The sequence below is a fragment of the Cebus imitator genome, unplaced genomic scaffold, assembly GCF_001604975.1.
Source record: "Cebus imitator isolate Cc_AM_T3 unplaced genomic scaffold, Cebus_imitator-1.0 Scaffold461, whole genome shotgun sequence".
NCBI lineage: Eukaryota > Metazoa > Chordata > Mammalia > Primates > Cebidae > Cebus > Cebus imitator.
The window spans coordinates 793,330-811,293 of NW_016107776.1; the positions used below are offsets into that span (position 1 = coordinate 793,330).

Here is a 17,964-nt window from a genome sequence, read left to right on the forward strand (position 1 = left end):
ATGTATTTTAGTTTTCCTTTGTGTGTTTCTTGTCTTCTGCAAACTCTAATCCTTTGTTAATCTCATCCATCTTGGTCAGAATTGGAAGCCTTCATTGCCATGAAAGTAAGCAGAAGAGAAAAATGCAAAAATGTAAGTTAATTTGGATCTTCTGGATATGGGAGACGATTTTAGTGGTTACAAAAATAAAGATAGAAGCCACACAGGGAAAGCCTTCATAGATTCAAGTATTTAAAATTTAAATTTCTATAACATCCTGAAAAGAGATCCTAAAAATTTGCTTCATGTGGTGGCACATGATTTTAGTCCCAGCCACTCAGGGGCTGAAGTGGGAGGATTGCTGGAAGCTCAGGACTTTGAGACCAGCCTGGGAAATGTAATGACACCCCATCGCAAAACAGAAACAAACCAGCAAACAGTAGCAAACAGCCAATGGTATCAGCCACATACGTGACAAAGTTAATGTTCCTAACATAGAAAGTGAGAAAAACGTTCAGTATTTATGCTCAGTATTTATGTAGGTGCATAGATAATACACCAAAGTGGAAATAAAAGTGACCAATATAAATGAGAAAGAAACTCCCATTACTATGCCAAAGAATTAAGCTACCATTTGCAGCTGGGCATGGTGGCTCATGCCTGTAATCCCAGCACTTTGGGAGGCCGAGGTGGGTGGATCACTTGAAGTTAGGATTTCCAGACAAGCCTGGTCAACATGGTGAAACCCCATCTCTCCACGCCTCGTGCCTGTAATCTCAGCATTTTGGGAAGCTGACATGATAGGACTGCCTAAGCCCAGGAGTTCGAGACCAACCTAGGCAATATGGCAAAACCATCTCTACAAAAAATACAAAACTTAGTCGGGTGTGGTGGCATGTGCCTGTGGTCCTAGCTACTTGGGAGGATGAGGTGGGAGGATCACCTGAGCCAGGGAGGCAGAAGTTACAGTAAGCAGAGATCATGCCACTGCACTCCAAACGGGGTGACAGAGTGAGACATTGTTTAAAAAAAATTATTGCAAATGCAGCATGCAAAGAAGAAATGGGGTAAGGAGGGTGGTCAGAAAGGTCACTGAGGCAGTGCAGGCAGGAGGGATGATGGGGTGGAGAGCTGCTTCTGCCCCGGAGGGCACTGCTGCCATTTTACCAGGGCTTTGATTGGCTTCCCCCTGGCTGCTGGGTGGCTCTTGACCAAGCAGAGCTCAGAGACCACCATCTGGTGTGATCCACGAAGGGTCACGGGGTCTATAGGACCTCTTGGCTCACCATTCTTTTTTTTTTTTCTTTTGAGACAGTTTCATTCTGCCTCCCAGGCTGGAGTGCAGTAATGCAATCTCGGCTCACTGCAACCTCCACCTCCTGGGTTCAAGTGATTCTTGTCCCTCAGTCTTCTGAGTAGCTGGGATTAGAGGCACGCGCCACCATGCCTTGCTAATTTTTGTATTTTTAGTAGAGCTGGTATTTCGCCATGTTGGCCAGGCTGGTCTCGAATTCCGACCTCAAGTGATCCACCTGCTTCAGCCTCCCAAAGTGCTTGGGATTACAGGTGTGAGCCACTGTGCCTGGCCTGGCTTGCCATTCTATAGACCCCTTGAATCTTTGTGGATGCCACTGGAGCTCTCTGCTCCCTCACCTGCTGGGGAAGTTAAAGCCACAGTGACCTCCAGTTTTGAGTGACAGCCAGCGATGCCTGCCTACTGAGGGGCGGGGCTGAGGTTGGGTGAGCTGTGAAGAAAACCTGGGTGGGTGGCACTCGGGAATGGCAAAAAAGAACCGGGACTGGCAGAGAGGCCGCCTCACTAGTCCAGAAAGTTTCTTGTTGTGGGGGGCGAATCTGACTCCATGCCTGTGCTTAACCACAAAGAGTAATAACAATGCCAGCAACACCGCTGAGTCTGGCAGTGCCTACTCTGGATGCTACTGCTCACCTCATCACAGCCACTCAGGGACCCCACGCAGGGTGCCTCGGGCACCTGGTGCAGTGTTCAGGGATGCAGGAGGACCCCAGCTGCTGTTCTCAGCCTGCTTGTGTCAAGAAAGGGCACCAGGCCACACTCTGTGCTAAGATCTGCGGAAATGGAAGGAAACATCCTTAACTGTTTCAAAACCGAAAGAAGAAACGTTCTTCATGTCCCCTGAAATCAAATCTGTTAACTAGGAGTTTCCCAAACCCCAGTCCCAGGAATCTGGAGCCTAAACTTAGCTTATCCTTGGAAGGTCACCGGATTACCCTGGGGCAGGGTCAGCCAGCAGCTGCTCAAGATAAACTTGGCTTTTCTGCAGACTCAGGCTTTTCTCACACACAATTAATGAGATCCTGCCATACTTCCCCTGGGAAAGCAGAACAATGGCTGGGGGTGAGCAGGTGGCCTTGGCCAGCACTCTGCCCCAAAGGCCCTTCGCCAGAGATCAGGGATTTGTGTCCCTGCCCAACCAGGACACCTCAGACCTCTACCTGCAGGCCCTGGACCACTGTGACACTCTGGACACAAGGCCTTTCTGCCCCTTGGATGCTGAGCCCCTTCCCGCCTCTGGAATTTTGCACTTGGCTATTGCTTCTGCTCTGCCCAGAACTTCTTCCCTGGATCCGTGTGAAATGTCACCTCTTCAGAGAGGCCTTCAGCACTCTTTCCTGCCGAGTTCTTGGTTGATGGGTTCCTGTCAGCTCCTCTGGACAGGAGTTTCCTGTGCTGTATACTCTGCCTAGAGACAGTGCCTGTCACACAGCAGGTGGGCAGACCCTCCATGAGTGGCAGGAAGGGTAGGTGCATGCTCACGCCGCTCCTGAGTCTGGTCTGGGTTACTCAGAGGCCAGGCTCCATCTGAGGTGGGTTTGTGCAGGGTAGTGTCAGCCCCTGCAGCCCTCTTAGAGCATTTCTGCATTGGAACTGGTTCCATTGCAGCCTGGGGCCTCCACCAACACAGTGAGGTCGGGGTGGAAATCAGACTGTGAAAGGTGAAGCCCGAGACTCTTCTCCCACGTCTCTCAGATGCTGCGAGGCTGCTGCCAAAGAAACATGAGCTTGCCGGGGCCACTCTAGGGTGCCAGCTGGGAGAAAAGAAAAACAGGCAGCCAGGTGAGGAGGGAGAGCCTTGGGCTGGCTGCAGCCCCAAGCTGGCTAGAGGGCGACAGGCAGCCACCTGGGTGGGACGGACACAAGAAGACAGCCACCCTGTGGAGGTTATTCCTAGATACTGGGCAGGAAAGTCAACAAGCAAATGGACAGGTCAAGCTCAAGCCTCTAAAAGCAATGCTGGGGGATGGTGCAGCAAGGTGTTCCTGGAAGTGACCTCAGCAACACAACTTAGAAGATTAGCAGGACCCAACCTGACAGACCCACACTGCAGGCAGGAGAGGCTCACAGGCAGGTGAGTCTGCTGGAGTAGAGTGTGTGCTCAGGGCCATGCCAAGCCTGGTCGCTGGACTGCCCAGTCCTTGTGCATGCAAGTACACATAAATCTGGGCTGTTCTGGGAGTTGGCTCATGGTCCATAGGCAGTGTGAGCCATGGGTCTTAGGTAGGGTGAGGTCCAGGAGAGGGGCCTGCCAGGGTGGCCTAGCTGGGCAAGGGCAGGTCCCTGATGGAGGCCAAGGCAGTCATCCCAGGAAGATGGTGGCATGGAAGGGCTGGGAGTGGGTAGTAAGAGTGAGAGGGCGGGTGGGTCAGCTGGGCCCCTGGAGTGGACAGAGGAGAAGGTTGCAGAGGAAGGGGCGTGGCCCATGGCTCTGCAGCAGGAGGACAGCAGCGACTGAAGTGATAGCTGGGAGAAGGCAGTGGTTCTCGGAGCCATATCTGGTAGGGAGAGGCCACGTGGGGCTGAGCAAAGAGGGTAGGATTTCCCTCCAGCCCCAGAGCCGGGCACACTTGCCTTCAGAGCCTCGCCACTCTGGGCGAGCCAGGCCCTGGCGCTGGCCTTATCTCATCTACTGTCTCAGAACCACCTGAAGAGGAAGAAGGGAGCCTGGCCCTAGGAGGGAGAGAGTCATCAAAGCCCCCACATCTGTGACCAGCCTCAGTGCCATACTTTTTCTATGGGGGTCCTGTTCAATGGAACTGAGCAAGGACCAGATAAAAGAACTGGGCACCCAATGTCCTCAGTCCAGGGCCTGGAGTCCAAACTTTACTGGAAACAAAGGAGCCGACAGAGATTGGGGAGGGAACTGCCAGAAAGGAGCTGGTACCCCCATGGGGCTGTGGGTTTTGGAGCCTGGTGCCCCCCACCTGAGCCTCAGGGGGCCCAGAGTGTCCACCCCAGTGGACCTTTCGAGAAATGGCTGGGCCATTGTGCAGAAGAATGCCCGGAAATCCCGCGCCTCCCTCCTCCAGCAAGGATGGGGGCTCTTCCTCCTGGCCAGGAAACTCCAAGTTGGCTTCCGGAGGCTGGCCTGGGGGCTGGGGTGCCAGGGACACCATCGCCACTGGTGGGAGGGCAGGGCACAGCCCCTCTGTGTCCCTTTGTCTCTCCTGTCTGAAGGCCAGAGCAGGCTGCTAGGCCTGGGGCCACCACTGCCCCTGGGTGCACACCCAGTGTGCTGGGTCACTGGGACTTCCTGAAGTGGTGTCACCTGAACGGGGCCCCCAAGGATGGGGTGCGGGCAATACTGCAGGAAGAGGAGCAGCCCCAGTGAAGACTGAGAGGTCTGGGAAGCCCCTGCGGCTTGGGAGAGTGGGGGGTCCCCAGGCAGGGGAAATTCCCTATTGCCACCACTTTGTGCCAGAGTCTCAGGCTCCAGAGAGGCAGTGAGTGGTGTGGGGGGCGAGGCTGAGGCTCTGGGCCTGACTTCCACATGACTGCCTGGCGTCTGTTTGCCATGGGGTGGGAGAGACAGTGCCGGGACTCAGAGTGGGGCTGGAGAGTGAGAGTGCTGGAAAGGGCCTGGGTGGGGCTTGGACTCTGGCGCGGGCTTTCTGGAGAGCCCCCTACACAGGCCTCTTTAGCAGTGATGGGGTGGGGGGGGGCTCCTGCAAACCTTGGTCAGCGAGCGGAGCGGGCCCCGGTGGAAGAGACCATCGGGCTCAGTCGGGGATGTGGGGGTGAACGCGGTGGTGCGGACTGGGGGTCAAGTGCCTTCTGAAGTGACGGGGCCGGGACACGCAGGGAGGCGGCCCAAGAAGCGCGCCACAGAATGCGCTTGGCCGCGACTAGGACAACACGGAGGGGTGGGGTGGAGCTGGGGGCGGTGGCCAGGCGGGGAGCTGTCCTCGCCCTCAGCTACCCCCAAACGCCGTTGTTTCCCTAACTTCAGCTGCCAGGGGCTCTGTGATTGGCTGCCGGACGACGGCCTGCACATGGATTGGGTGCTTCGGGCCGGGGGGCCGGGCCCAGGGGACAGAATCCGCCCCCGAACCTTCAAAGAGGGTACCTCCCGGCCAGAGCCGGCAGACCGAGGAGGTGCGACTGACCCGCGGGGCAAACGGGCTGGGGCCGGGAGCCGGGAGCGCGGGCGTAAAGGCACCAGGGCCCGCCCAGGGCTCCCGTGCCACTGGGGATTCTGGGGGCCGTCGGGCGCGCGTCTCGCCTCTAGCCATGGGGTCGGCAGCTTTGGAGATCCTGGGCCTGGTGCTATGCTTGGTGGGCTGGGGGGGTCTGATCCTGGCATGCGGGCTGCCCATGTGGCAGGTGACCGCCTTCCTGGACCACAACATCGTGACGGCGCAGACCACCTGGAAGGGGCTGTGGATGTCGTGCGTGGTGCAGAGCACTGGGCACATGCAGTGCAAGGTGTACGACTCGGTGCTAGCTCTGAGCACTGAGGTGCAGGCGGCGCGGGCACTCACCGTGGGCGCCGTGCTGCTGGCGTTCGTTGCGCTCTTCGTGGCCCTGGCGGGCGCGCAGTGCACCACTTGCGTGGCCCCAGGCCCGGCCAAGGCGCGTGTGGCGCTCACGGGCGGCGTGCTCTACCTGCTCTGTGGGCTGCTGGCGCTCGTGCCGCTCTGCTGGTTCGCCAACATTGTCGTCCGCGAATTCTACGACCCGACTGTGCCCGTGTCGCAGAAGTACGAGCTGGGTGCAGCGTTGTACATCGGCTGGGCAGCCACTGCGCTGCTCATGCTAGGAGGCGGCCTCTTGTGTTGCGGCGCCTGGGTCTGCACCGGCCGTCCTGACTTCAGCTTTCCCGTGAAGTATTCAGCGCCGCGGCGGCCCACGGCTACCGGCGATTACGACAAGAAGAATTACGTCTGAGGGCACTAGGCATGGCGGGGCCCTCCTGCCAGCCACGCCTGCGATGCACTGGATGAGCCTGGGGAGCCCCGCAGGGACCACGGCTTCTGCTGGGTCGCACCTCGCGCAAGCTCCGCGGAACGTCCGGCTCTGCACCCAGACGCGATTCCTGGCCTGCCTGCGCCCGCAGCCGGCCCTCTCCTGCCACCAGCCGGGCCCTACCTTGAACAGGTGGACTTGGACAGTTTCCTTTTCTGTTTGCGGCGCTGTTTCCATAGGCAGAGCTGGTGTCAGACTGAGGATGTCACTTTCCCCCGAAGACGCTGGGGGTCTTGGCTGCTGCCTTACTTCCTAGAGACTCCTGCTGACTTCGGAAGGGCGGATGGAGAGCCCAGGGCCCCCACCAGAGAGATTTGTACAGCTGGTCTTTACCCCATTGACGGGGCCTGAGGCCAGGGACCAGTGACTTGGCCGGGACCACCCGGTCTGACTCCAGCATCTCCCCAGGCAAGGCTTGTGGGCACCGGAGCTTGAGAGCGGGTGGGAGTGGGAAGGCTAAGAATCTGCTTAGTAAATGATTTGAACTCTCTCCTACCTGTGTCTTGTTCTCTGTCCAGCCATCTTCCATGTCGAGCAGCCCCATTCATCACCCACTAGCCCCGCCCTCCCAGGGACTCTCGTGACCTCCTCCCAGGGCTGGTGGCTGGGGCCCTTATTTCCATCCTCCCTGCCACCTTCCCACCAGGTAGGAGACACAGCCACCACTTACTACAGCCCAGAAAGGTGGGATCTGCAGTCAGAAGAGCCGCTGCTGCGTCAGGGGGCCTGGGATGGGACAGGAGTGGCAGCAGTGGCAGAAAATGCAGGGTGAAGCGCCCTCAACACAGGATGGTGAGTGGAGGTCCTGTGATGGGAGAAGTGCTAGGGATGAGCAGCTAGGCTGCTGGCTTCTCCCAGAAAGGGCCGAGCCCCATTCAGCACAGGGTGAGGTTTTCCACTGAGCTCTCAGGGCTTGCCTAGTCCCAGGTCCCATCAAGTGGTCACAGGTCTGTAGAACCCCTGACCAGGCCCTTTCCAATGATGGGTGGGGCAGGAACAGAGATGAATGCAGGATGTGCCGGACAACAGTGGCGTTGCCATGGGAGGAAGTGCTGGCAGCTGGTTGCCTGGAGTGCACTCCTTGGCTTCAGCCCCTCGTCCTGACTCCTCTACCAGTCCCAGCATAGCTCCCTACAGAGCCTGTGCCCACTCTAGTGGTCTGGCAGCCTACTCAGACTGGTGCTGACCACTAGCACCTGTGCTAGCCCCTGCTGGGGGCACCCTAGGTAACCTTCTTCCTCCGGGGGCTGCATGGCCTGGGAGTCAGTGCTAGCCCCTGCCGGGCACCTTGGGGTGTGGGTGGGGTGTCCAGAGCCATCTAGCATAGCCATTGAGAGCTCAGTGTTTTTAGCCTTGTTCTAGGCACTTTGAATTAATACATTTTTAACTTTTGACATAAAGCTAGAAGCGGAAGAGAACAGCTGATGAAGGGGCATGCTACAGGAAGGAGCTCTAAGCCCAGCCGGCAGGAAGACTTGGCATCTTCCCCAACCTGGCCTTGGAGGGCCTGCCCAGAAATGACCAGGTCACACCTAGTAGCAGGGAGTCTCCCAGGTCTGGCCAGGCTACCATCATGGGGCAGTGGGAGAACCCCAAGAATGTGGGCTCAGAGGTGATTAGGACAGCCGCTGGAATGTGTGGCAGTTTCCTGGGAGCTACCGTGGAACCAGCGGGTGGGATGAGCTACAGGGAGAGGGGCACCATGGTGCAGAGGTCCTCAGCAGGCCTGATGTGTGCCCCACCTGGGCCTGTATAGCAGGGACCAAAAATAGTCCCCAAGCTTGGCAGTGTGTGATCCCAGGGCTGTGGCCATGGGCAGAAACGGAAACTCTACATTATTGCACCTGGTCAGTGGGGCTGGTAGTACTGGGTCTGGTGCGTTTGGTCAGAAGCTGAAGCCCAAGGCTGCCCAGGAGGGCTGCCTCCTATGCAAGCCCTTTTCTAAGAAAGTAAGAGCAAAGAAAGGCGGCTGCACAGCCTCTGAGCTTTCCCAAATGGCCTGTATAGGCAGCTCAAAGGCCCTGGGAACTGTGAAAACCATCAGAGGCGAGGGGAGGGGCCTGGCCTCCAGTCCAACTCTGACCCTTTTGTGCCCACTGCCTTTTGCCAAGACCTGCACCAAGACCAGACCCACCCACCTGTGTGCAATTTTCCAGGCCACTCTGAGCTTTTCACCACTGACTTAAAACCTAACCAAATCACTCTTGCCCTCAAAGACCCTACCCAGCACAGCTGCTGGCCCAGTGGCCTCATGCCTCACACAGGTGACCTCCCCAGCCTGCCTGCTGCTTCAGCACCTGTGTCCCCAGGTGACAGGGTGAGATGGCCCCAGTCAATGAATAGTTCTCCCCACCAGGAAGGGCAGAAACCTCATTCCTTTCCCACCCCCAACACTCAGTGATGTTCTGGGGAATGTCTGCATGGGGTGGGACGAGCTAATTTCATGACTCCCCTGAATGGGAAGCCCTCACTGCTCTGAAGGCCATGGAGGTCACTAAGGTCCTGTCCAGGTGGGACTTCCTGTGACCAGAGGCCTTAGGGGGCACAGTGTCTCCATCCATGCACCCCTAGCCAGCTGGGCCTTCCCAGCTTGAGGCCTTCCCCTTGTTATCCTCCTCTGTGGTGCTGTGTGCCCACTGTGTGCCTGCAGGGTGGGGCACCTGAATGAGTGCTGGACAGTGACACGAGGTAGGGGTGGGGGGAACCACGGGTGGAGGAATGGCTGAGAGAGTAGACTTGCTATGTGGCTGAGGCCAGGTGGACAGGAGAAAGTGGTAGGTGAACAAAGCCAGGTACTGGCTGGCATCACTGGGCAGTGGCCAGTTCAGGTGCTCTCAGGAGGCGGGGTGCTGAGGGGTCCTGATCTCTGCCCACTGCCACATGGAGGCCCTGGAGCACAGAGTGAGGAGATCTTGTCCTTGGGGCCAATACCCATGCTAATTTCCTGCCAGGTGCTGAGGGCACCTGGGGCCCAGGACCAGGGATCCCTGGAACCACAAAAGTCTCAGGGCACACCCAAGCACTGGCCTCGAGACCAGAATCACGATGGGAATGGAGCCTAAAATAAGCATTTTATTTAATAAAAAATGGCCTCTGCATCTTAAATCACGTCCGTAACTTACAATCTAAATGAAACCAGGTATATAAATAAGAAGGTTATTCCTGAAGAAATCAAATTCTAGAAAAGAAAACAAGAAAAAACAAGTTTCAAACAATGTTGATGTGTTACCTAATTAAACAAATTGCCCAGGTCTTCCCTCTGAGCAGTGCTTCTGAGTAGCTGGGACTACTCCTGAGGGCAAGGCCACCCCAGACTGAGAGGCCCCTACTGTCCTCACAGCACCCCTTGCCTGGGCTGAGCTGTCCTACATCAGAGCTCCTGCCTGCTGGCCTGGGCACCTTCTCACCTCATGGACCCCACCCAGCTGCTCAGCTGGACCCCTGGCTCCCTCCCATGGGGTCTCTCCCTCCATTCCTCAGCACTGCTGCTCAGCCCTCCTGGCCCAGGCCACCTGTACCCCTGCCTCAGTGGCAGGACACACAACAGCTTAATGTCATCACCAAGCAGGCTGCAGGGGAGAGGTCTGCTGCCAGTGCCCACTCCGCTGCTGGAGACAGGCCAAGCCTGATCAGGTGGCTGGCCCAAGGTCACTGCTGATGAGCCTACAGAACTTGCCCAAAATCCCGAGGGTCTGACCCAGAGCCCCTCCCCCAACATGGGCCCCGTGTAGCCCAGGCCACCCTGAGAGGGGCTGTGGGATCCCTGAGGCCCCTATGCTGTTCCCAGCAGAACCCCTCACTCCAGCCCCAACAGGAGAACAGGTGCTTGCCTCCAGACAAATGGATGGATGGAGAGTGGGGAGGACCCCAGGCCTGGCCTGAGGGACCTCCTGCAACAGAGCCGTGGCAGGGCCCATCTGCCACAGCTGCAGCTTCCAGGCTAGGGCTCGGGAAGATGCAGGGCTGGATGTGGCATTCCCTGTGGGGACCCTGGGTTGAGAGATGGTCACAAAGACACAGGGCAGACCTATTTCCCAGGAACCCTTAAGAAACAGGTAGTACAAGGGGCAGTGGGAGGTGTCCCGGGTCAGCGGCCTGCCAGTGACTCCCAAGGGGGCCCTCAGGACAGCTGTGTGCTGGTGAAGGTCCCAGCAGAACCGGCGCTCTGGAATTTCCAGCGGAGCGGCTGCCAACACTTTGCTTTCTCATAAGCCAAGCATACAAAAACTCAGATGCCTGCTCTGCGGGATCTTGCCCAAGGCCTGACCCAAAGGCTGACAGGAGGCTCCAGGCGGGCTCTGAGGGCAGCACCAGGGAGTCTTCGTGTGATATGTGTCACACGCAATGCCCAGCCCCAGAGTGCAGTCAGCAGAAGGTGAATACCAGCTCTTTCTGAAGGGTTCGCAGGGACTTAATGAAATTAGCTGCCTCAAAATGCCCCATTGTGGCCCTGCTGGCAGCCTAGGGACAGATATACTTGGGAAAAATGTGTTGGCCCCAATCTTCTCAAGAAGCTGCTCTGGTCTGAAACCCAAGTAAAAGCCTCTGTTGAGGGACAGAGCAGGGCATCATGGTCGGGCTCTGAGGAGCAGGGCCGCGGCTTCCATCCCTGCAGAACCCCCCACTCACCCTAGGACAGGAGGGAAACAAGTGCATCCAGGAACTTGCTCCGATCCTCAGCTTTCAGCTCAATTACTGAAGTAATGAAAGAAAAACAGTTGTGAGAAGGGAGGAGTGGGAACACAAGACAGGGCACAGAACTCCCCCAGCCTGCCTTCCACTCTGGAGCAGGCCTCCACCACATTCCAAAGTGCGTGGAGGAATCTGCACTCAGTGGTTGTATGTCTCTGTCTCACTGTACTTCATCTTCAGAACTGCTGTTTGCTCTGCTAGAGAGATCAGGGCTGGGGCCTGCAGGGAGAACCCTGCCCTGGGAAGCCAACAGAGGGGACACATGGAGGGGCCCTGTAGACCTGGACAGAGATGGGCCTGCCCACCCTGCCTGGCATGGACCCCTGTCCCGAGTGGGTTGTGGAAGGCCACCACAGTGCATACTGCCCATATCTCGCAAGGCCCTCAAGCTCAGCCGAGCACACAGACCCTTACCGCAAAGCAAAACCAGGCCCCAGGATGGGGATGGCCTGGCCCTGGGAGCCATCTATGCCACCAGCCACAGCCCCGAGAACCCCAGGCCCAGCCCATGCAGGTGGGCACTGGCCATGGCCCACTCTGGCTGTCTACCCCGGCTCTCCACTCTTAGGAGAACCAGGCAGCTCCCAGCCCAAATCCTCCCTGTATACTGAAGGCCAGATACTCTGCAGGCCCGTGGCCATCCTCCAGGTCTCCCCATCACAGACACAGAACAGTTAGCAGGGTCTGCTGTGCAGGGTAAACCAGTGCCACACAGTGCCACAGTCATGGCTGGGTCTGGCTCAAGGAAGGCAACTCTGAGATGGCTGAGGCCACTTGAACAAAGGCTGGGTCTCCCATGACAGTGTCTATCATCGTTAAGGAATCCATGGTGGTGAGGCAAGAAAATTTCCTTCTCAAAGGTACAGGAAGTACTGAGGTTGTTACGGGCTGAATGGTCTTCCCCAAATTCCTTTGTTGAAGCCCTAACCCACAGGACCTTAGAATGTGGCTGTGGTAATTAAGTTCATATGGGGTTGTTAGAGTGGGCTCTAATCCAATCTGGTGTCCTTGGAAGATGAAGCGGTTTGGACACAGACACCAGGGAGGTGTGCAGAGGGAAGACCACGTGAGGACACAGCAAGAAGGTGACCATCTATGTGAACCAAGAAGAGAGGCCTCAGGAGAAGCCAGCTCTGCCCTACCTTGACTTGGGCCTTCTCGGCTCTAGGACTGGGAGGAGACGTGTGGTTGAAGCCACCCTGTCTGTGGTACTTTGTTATGGCAACTTTAACAAACTAACCCAGAGTGAAGTATCAGTTAGTCTGTTTTACTTTAAAACCTGTCAACAAGAATAAGGCAAACATAGCCAAACGTGAACCAAATTCTGTGCTGGTGTCTGGGGAAGCAACGGGTGGGCAGGCCCATCCACTCTGGGCTCATCTGACACATATGTGGGGCCACTGTCCCAGCCGACTTACAGGTAGCACCTATTAACGACACACACCTCTGGCCTGTGTAGAGGTGGCTGGCGCAGCACAGGGCAATGTCCTGGGTCATCACAGGACCTGCTGTTCCGTTACCCAACGAAACAGAAATAACCCAACCTTGACAGGTGAGGCCTGGGGCCCAGTCCCCTAGGCTTGCCAGGAAAGTGATCTTTAGTGCTGGCTATAAGGCCAGAGCCAGACCTGTCACTCCCCCGGGAAACACTGTTTCCCTCTCCAATGGGCCTGAGGCTAACCAGAGCTCCCTGAGCCACCAGGAGCAGCCTGGCCCAGGGCTGGATCTGGAAGGTCAAGAGGGCTGCTGGCCAGACTCCTCCAGTCATGCCAATCTGCCTGGTTCCAGGGTCTGCAGCGGCCTTGAAGGTTCAGGTGGGGAAGCGTGGCAGAGTGGCAGGATGCTCTCACCTGAGAGGTCAAAATGGTTGTGCAGCATCCGGGAGCTGGTGCTTTCTGCTGCCTTCTCAAACGCCCGCCCAAAAAAGCTGTGGACACACAAGATATGTCGGGGGCCAGGCCACCTACAATGAATCCTTCCCAACCCTGGCCCCAGGACAGACACTAGAGGCAAATACCACTCTACTTAGCAGGGCTAATGAGCTGACACCCCCAACACCCCCAACCCTCCAGTCCCAGGATGAGTGGAGGCTGCTCACTTCTTCCTGTCCGAGCTGTCAGTCTCTGGGGGGATGCCCATCACGGTCACTGTGCCATGCTCCATGCTCAGGGGGGCAGCCATCACCAGGGGCAGCAGCTTGCAGCGCCGGTTCTTTGTCTGTGGAGTCGGAGAGCACCCTCTGTCAAGGTGTGGAGGGCTCCAGTTCACCACTCAGAGTCCAGAGCCCGATAGCGCCCTGTCACTGCACTCCCCAAAGCCTCCAGGGACTGCGACCAGAGGAGACGCCTTGGTCCCCACCCAACCACTCCCAGGCCATGATGCTGTATCCCTGAGCCTCCTTGTGCACCAGCCCAGCCCCACTGCTCCTTGGCTGTTCGTTGCAGGGAGCCTGCCCTGCTGTCCTTTCCCTTACCTCCTTCAGGTCCTGTGGCAGCTGCCACCTTCTCTAGGAGGCCCCAGCCCACCCTACCTCGTCCTGCTCCATCCCCTGGCATGTGCCCTCATCTTAACCGCAGCCACCACTCCTTGTCCCCCCTCGCCAGCATGCTCCTCAGGGTAGAGGTTCAAGGTCTCCTTCTCTGCTGTGCCTGTAGCACCCACACCCTATAGTCCAGGTGACCAGCATTCCTGGTGTGTCTAGGACTGAGGGGTGTCCCAGGATGTGCACCAGGATGGGCAGTCACTCCACAACAAGAGGGCCGGGCAGGTGGTGGATGTTCAACACATGTCTGATAAATAAATGGATCCTTTAAAGTGGGTATGTGTTCACCCATTTCACAGATGAGGAAACTGAAGCTAAGGCCAGATCATCTACCTCATGTCACACAACTGGCAAATGAGGAGGGTGATCTTTGAACCCAGCCTAGAGGACTTCAAGGCCCATGCTCTGTCCCTAGTTCATCTTTGACATTACCTGATTGACAGAACACATATCATCTGTCATCATTTTATTGGTTAGTTCAGCAGCAAAAGAAGTTCAACTTCCTGTTAGCACATTTTGTTTGAAATAGCCCTCAGCATAAACTCTCAATCTTAAAGCAGAGGAGGACTTCAATTATTGAAATGTCACATCTGGGAGAAGCCCCATGTCAGCTGGGTGAGGACCGCTGTCCTAAAGCCAGCCAAGTTAGGAGTGTGTTCCAGGCCAATGCAAAGAGGGGTTAGGCCACAGAGAAGACAAAGCCAGGCACAGGAAATCAGCCTAGTGGAAAAGCTGTTGCTGGGAAGCCAGTCTGTGCTGCAACCATCCCGCTTTCCCTGACCTGAGACAACAGGACACAAGCCCCAGCCCTGTTCACTCTGCAAGGGCCCCTCCCTACTCGTCTGAGTGACTTGGACAGCCAGAACTTGAGAACTAGAAGGTTCTTAGGGGTTAACTGAGGAAGACAGCTCAGAAAAGTAATGGATGTGCCTAGAGCCTGGTGAACAGCCACAGGCACCCCAAGGCCAGCGTCTAACTCCCAGTCCAGGGTGTTCTCCAAGCACCTGCCCTCCCATACCCACAGTGCCCACCTGGCCCCTTACCGAACACACAAAGGACTTGAGCAGGTGTTTGCTGAGCAGGCTCAGGGACACTGGCCTAGAGAACAGCATGACATCCGGAGTGCCCTATGGAGGGGAGATGGTCAGTCAGAGGCGGCCACCAGTTTTGTGGCCTGGCACCTGTGGTCTGTGGGAAGCCTGACCTCCATGAGTGAGCAGTATAGGAAAGGCCCCTGGGAGATGACGAGGTTGGTGCAAAGGCAGCTGGCAATGGTTTGCTGGGTGGCTCGCAGCTGCTTCTTGGCGAGTTCCAGGCCATAGTACAGCTTGTCCAGGTTACTCCTGTAACAGGGAAGACACACGGCTTTGGTGGTGCTTGTCAGGAACTCTTGGTAAAATACCAAAGTCACAAATAGATTGCTTGGTTCCCAGTTCAAGAAGAGGTTTGGGGATAAGGATTTATCTTCTCTCCCTCCTGAGTTCTCTTTCACATGAAAGGAAAGAATTATTTAAAATGTATAAGTCCACAGCAATGCAAAACAGAGGTGTGTCGGTGGGTGCAAGTATCAGAAGATAGGAGACTGAAAGCCAACAGAGGCAAGATCCCACACAGGATGACCCAGGAAGGGACCAGGAGGGCTCTGACACAGGGGAGGCTTGGGCAAAGCCTAGAGGTTGGACAAGGTATCCCCTCAAACCCAATGGATAAATTTTTACTCTTCTCCCCAAAAAGGGAGGGCTCCCCTCTGAATACATGAAATGTACCCTCTGTGGATAAGTAGGGTCCTCAAGCAAAGCCCCTTGGTCCTACAGTGGGGAGTCCCCAAGTGTCACAGTTGGCTCCTGCCTACTAAGGTGAATCAATGTTTTATGACCAGCGAGCTGTGCCCAGATACCCATGGCTCAACCAAGAAGGGTCCACAGACCCCTTCTTGAATATGAAAGATATCAGGCCATTTGAGAAATGCTTATGGCCTGAAAAAATAACCCTGGAGGAAACAGATAATTTGGAGACCAAAAGAAAACTAAAATGAACTCTAGTAAGTATCCTCAGAAAGATTTGCACAACGATTACATTCCTAAACCAAGAATAGGACGCTATGAAAAAGGAACAGTCAAAGATAAGGAAATGTTGATGGAAATTAAAACAACTGCAAAAGATAAAACATCTACTGAAAGTCCAGATGATAAGTCAAGAAAAGCTTCTTCAACTTAGATAACAAGACAAAGTCATGGAAAATGTAAGGCAGAAATATAAGACAGAGCATCATTCCAGGAAGCCTGGAAAGCTAGAATTAAAAAACACAGATGTTGTCTGTTGGGGGACTAGTAAAGAAATAGTAAAATAAAGATATCGTCAGATATATAAGAACTGAGAAAGTTTATCTCACATGCACTCTTTCTTTGAATGTTACTTGAGAACTGTGCTCTAATTTAATGAGAGAGCACATGAAACAAAGATGAAGATCCCAAGAAACAGTGGACCTAACTAAGCGGCACAGCCAAGATTTGGACATCCATGAGCACAGTGGAAAGCAGGCCTAGACAGTTGCAGGGCCAGGTTGTGGTGGGAAGACAGAACTCCAGACTCTCCAGTTAAAAAGGGGCTCAGAGAATAATAGGTGGAAGGAGTCTAGGGGAGAACAAAATGCATATGATAAAGGAGGCAATTAAAAACACCAGGAAAAACAAAGAGCTGTGCCAGAAAGTAATCTATTACTACATATGATTGTCTCTGGAATAGTTTACTAGCACAATAAAGTAAAACTATGTGTTGACCTTCATCTTTTAAAATTAACCTATAGCAGAAGATAAGACAATTTACATCATTTTATCTTACCCAAGATTGTTATCAGTCTTGAAAACGTAAAAGCACAGATTTCAGAGAGTGCAGGGAGAGCTAAAGAACAAAGTCAGGATGATTCCATGGCTTGGATATTTGTCCCTCCAAACCTCATGTTGGAATCTGATCCAGGTCTTAGACGTGGAGCCTGAGGGGAAGTGGGGACATAGGGGCAGATCCCTCAGGAATAGATGAATGCCCTCCCTGAGATTAGGGGTATAAGTGAGTTCTTACTCTATTAGTTCCTGTGACAGCTGGTTGTTAAAAAGAGCCTAGTACCTGCCACCTCTCTCTTCCTTCCTTCATCACCACATGACCTCTGCACACACTGGCTCCCCTTCTGCCATGAGTGGAAGCAGCCTGAGGCCCTCACCACATGCAGATACCCAATCTTGAGTGTTCCAGCCATCAGAATTGTGAGCCAAATAAACCTTTTCTCCTTATATTACCCAGCATCAGGTATTCCTTTGTAGCAACATAAAATGGACTAAGACCATTTTAAATATCCTTTTCTTACAAAGTAGGGTCTCAGACGAGACACTGGTGATAAAAGAAGAAGTTAAAAATAGTGGCATAACTGTACCAACAGGAGGGAAGGAGGACAAGAGTGGGATTAATGCTCCTTTGTCATAGGAGGAAGTTGGTAGACGATCTCTAAAGCCTACCCAACAAAGCTGGAATGATGGCAGCAACAGTGATAGGACAGTTTTTGGATTTCCCCAAATTTCTAGATAAAAGCGGAGCAACTAGATTCCAGAATCAAAAACTTAGGACTCACATTTGCAATAAATGAAGAGAAGGGAATGCTTCAAACCCCAAAATGTAAGCAGGTGAAAAGAGACCATGAACAGCCACAAAACAGGTATACTATCTACATCAGCACAGGAGAAAGTTGAGATGTAGTGAGACCTAAGAAGAATTAAAACTCTGGGCAACTGGAGAGCAGTGGCCCAAACTGAGAGGAGCTTTGCCCTATGCAAGAGAGGTGAGTGCAGTGGGCCAAGGGAAAGTGTAAGGGGCCTCCCTAGAGTACAAGGAGTCCTGGTTATGAGCAAGGAGTCCTGTTAAACAGCAAGGAATCCTGGTAAAGAGCAAGGGGCCTTGGTAAAGTATAAGGAGACTGCAGTAAAGAGTAAGGGGTCCAGCCTGGCCAACCTATCTGTACAAAAAACATAAAAATTAGCCAGGCGTGGTGGTGTGCGCCTGTAGTCCCAGCTACTTAGGAGGCTTAGGCAGGAGAATTGCTTGAACTTGGGAGGCGGAGGTTGAAGTAAGTGGAAATCGAGCCACTTCACTCCAGCTTGAGTGATAGAGCAAGATTCTGTCTCAAAAAACAAAAACAAAAACAAAAAAACCCTCTACTGAATCATGTCTAATGTAAGGACTAAAACCATAAAGTCTTAGTAGAAAAAATAATATGAAGCCGGGCGCGGTGGCTCAAGCCTGTAATCCCAGCACTTTGGGAGGCTGAGGCGGGTGGATCACGAGGTCAAGAGATCGAGACCGTCCTGGTCAACATGGTGAAACCCCGTCTCTACTAAAACTACAAAAAATTAGTTGGGCATGGTGGTGCGTGCCTGTAATCCCAGCTACTCAGGAGGCTGAGGCAGGAGAATTGCCTGAA

General features: G+C 54.6%; 2 protein-coding genes across 2 annotated transcripts in view; one reads left to right on the forward strand and one right to left on the reverse strand.

The window, feature by feature from the left end:
* Positions 1–2,335: 2,335 nt before the first annotated feature.
* On the forward strand, positions 2,336–6,755 carry CLDN5 (claudin 5). Its single transcript, XM_017512075.2, has 3 exons — positions 2,336–3,356; positions 3,587–3,592; positions 5,247–6,755. The coding sequence occupies exon 3, from the start codon at positions 5,528–5,530 to the stop codon at positions 6,182–6,184; it is 657 nt and encodes a 218-aa protein (XP_017367564.1). The 5' UTR covers positions 2,336–3,356; positions 3,587–3,592; positions 5,247–5,527; the 3' UTR covers positions 6,185–6,755.
* A 2,553-nt stretch (positions 6,756–9,308) lies between these two features.
* The window catches only part of CDC45 (cell division cycle 45), a 42,038-nt gene continuing 33,382 nt past the window's right edge, over positions 9,309–17,964 (reverse strand). Inside the window, exons 14-19 of the mRNA XM_017512076.2 lie at positions 14,701–14,839; positions 14,540–14,623; positions 13,053–13,171; positions 12,805–12,881; positions 10,892–10,957; positions 9,309–9,440 (exon numbers count right to left, since the gene is read on the reverse strand). Coding sequence (XP_017367565.1) covers positions 10,893–10,957; positions 12,805–12,881; positions 13,053–13,171; positions 14,540–14,623; positions 14,701–14,839 — 484 coding nt within the window. The 3' untranslated portion in view covers positions 9,309–9,440; position 10,892. The remainder of the gene's footprint in view (positions 9,441–10,891; positions 10,958–12,804; positions 12,882–13,052; positions 13,172–14,539; positions 14,624–14,700; positions 14,840–17,964) is intronic.

What these genes read in the sequence shown, in the direction of transcription:
- CLDN5 (XM_017512075.2), top strand. Translation starts at nt 5,528, where the DNA reads ATGGGGTCGGCAGCTTTGGAGATCCTGGGCCTGGTGCTATGCTTGGTG.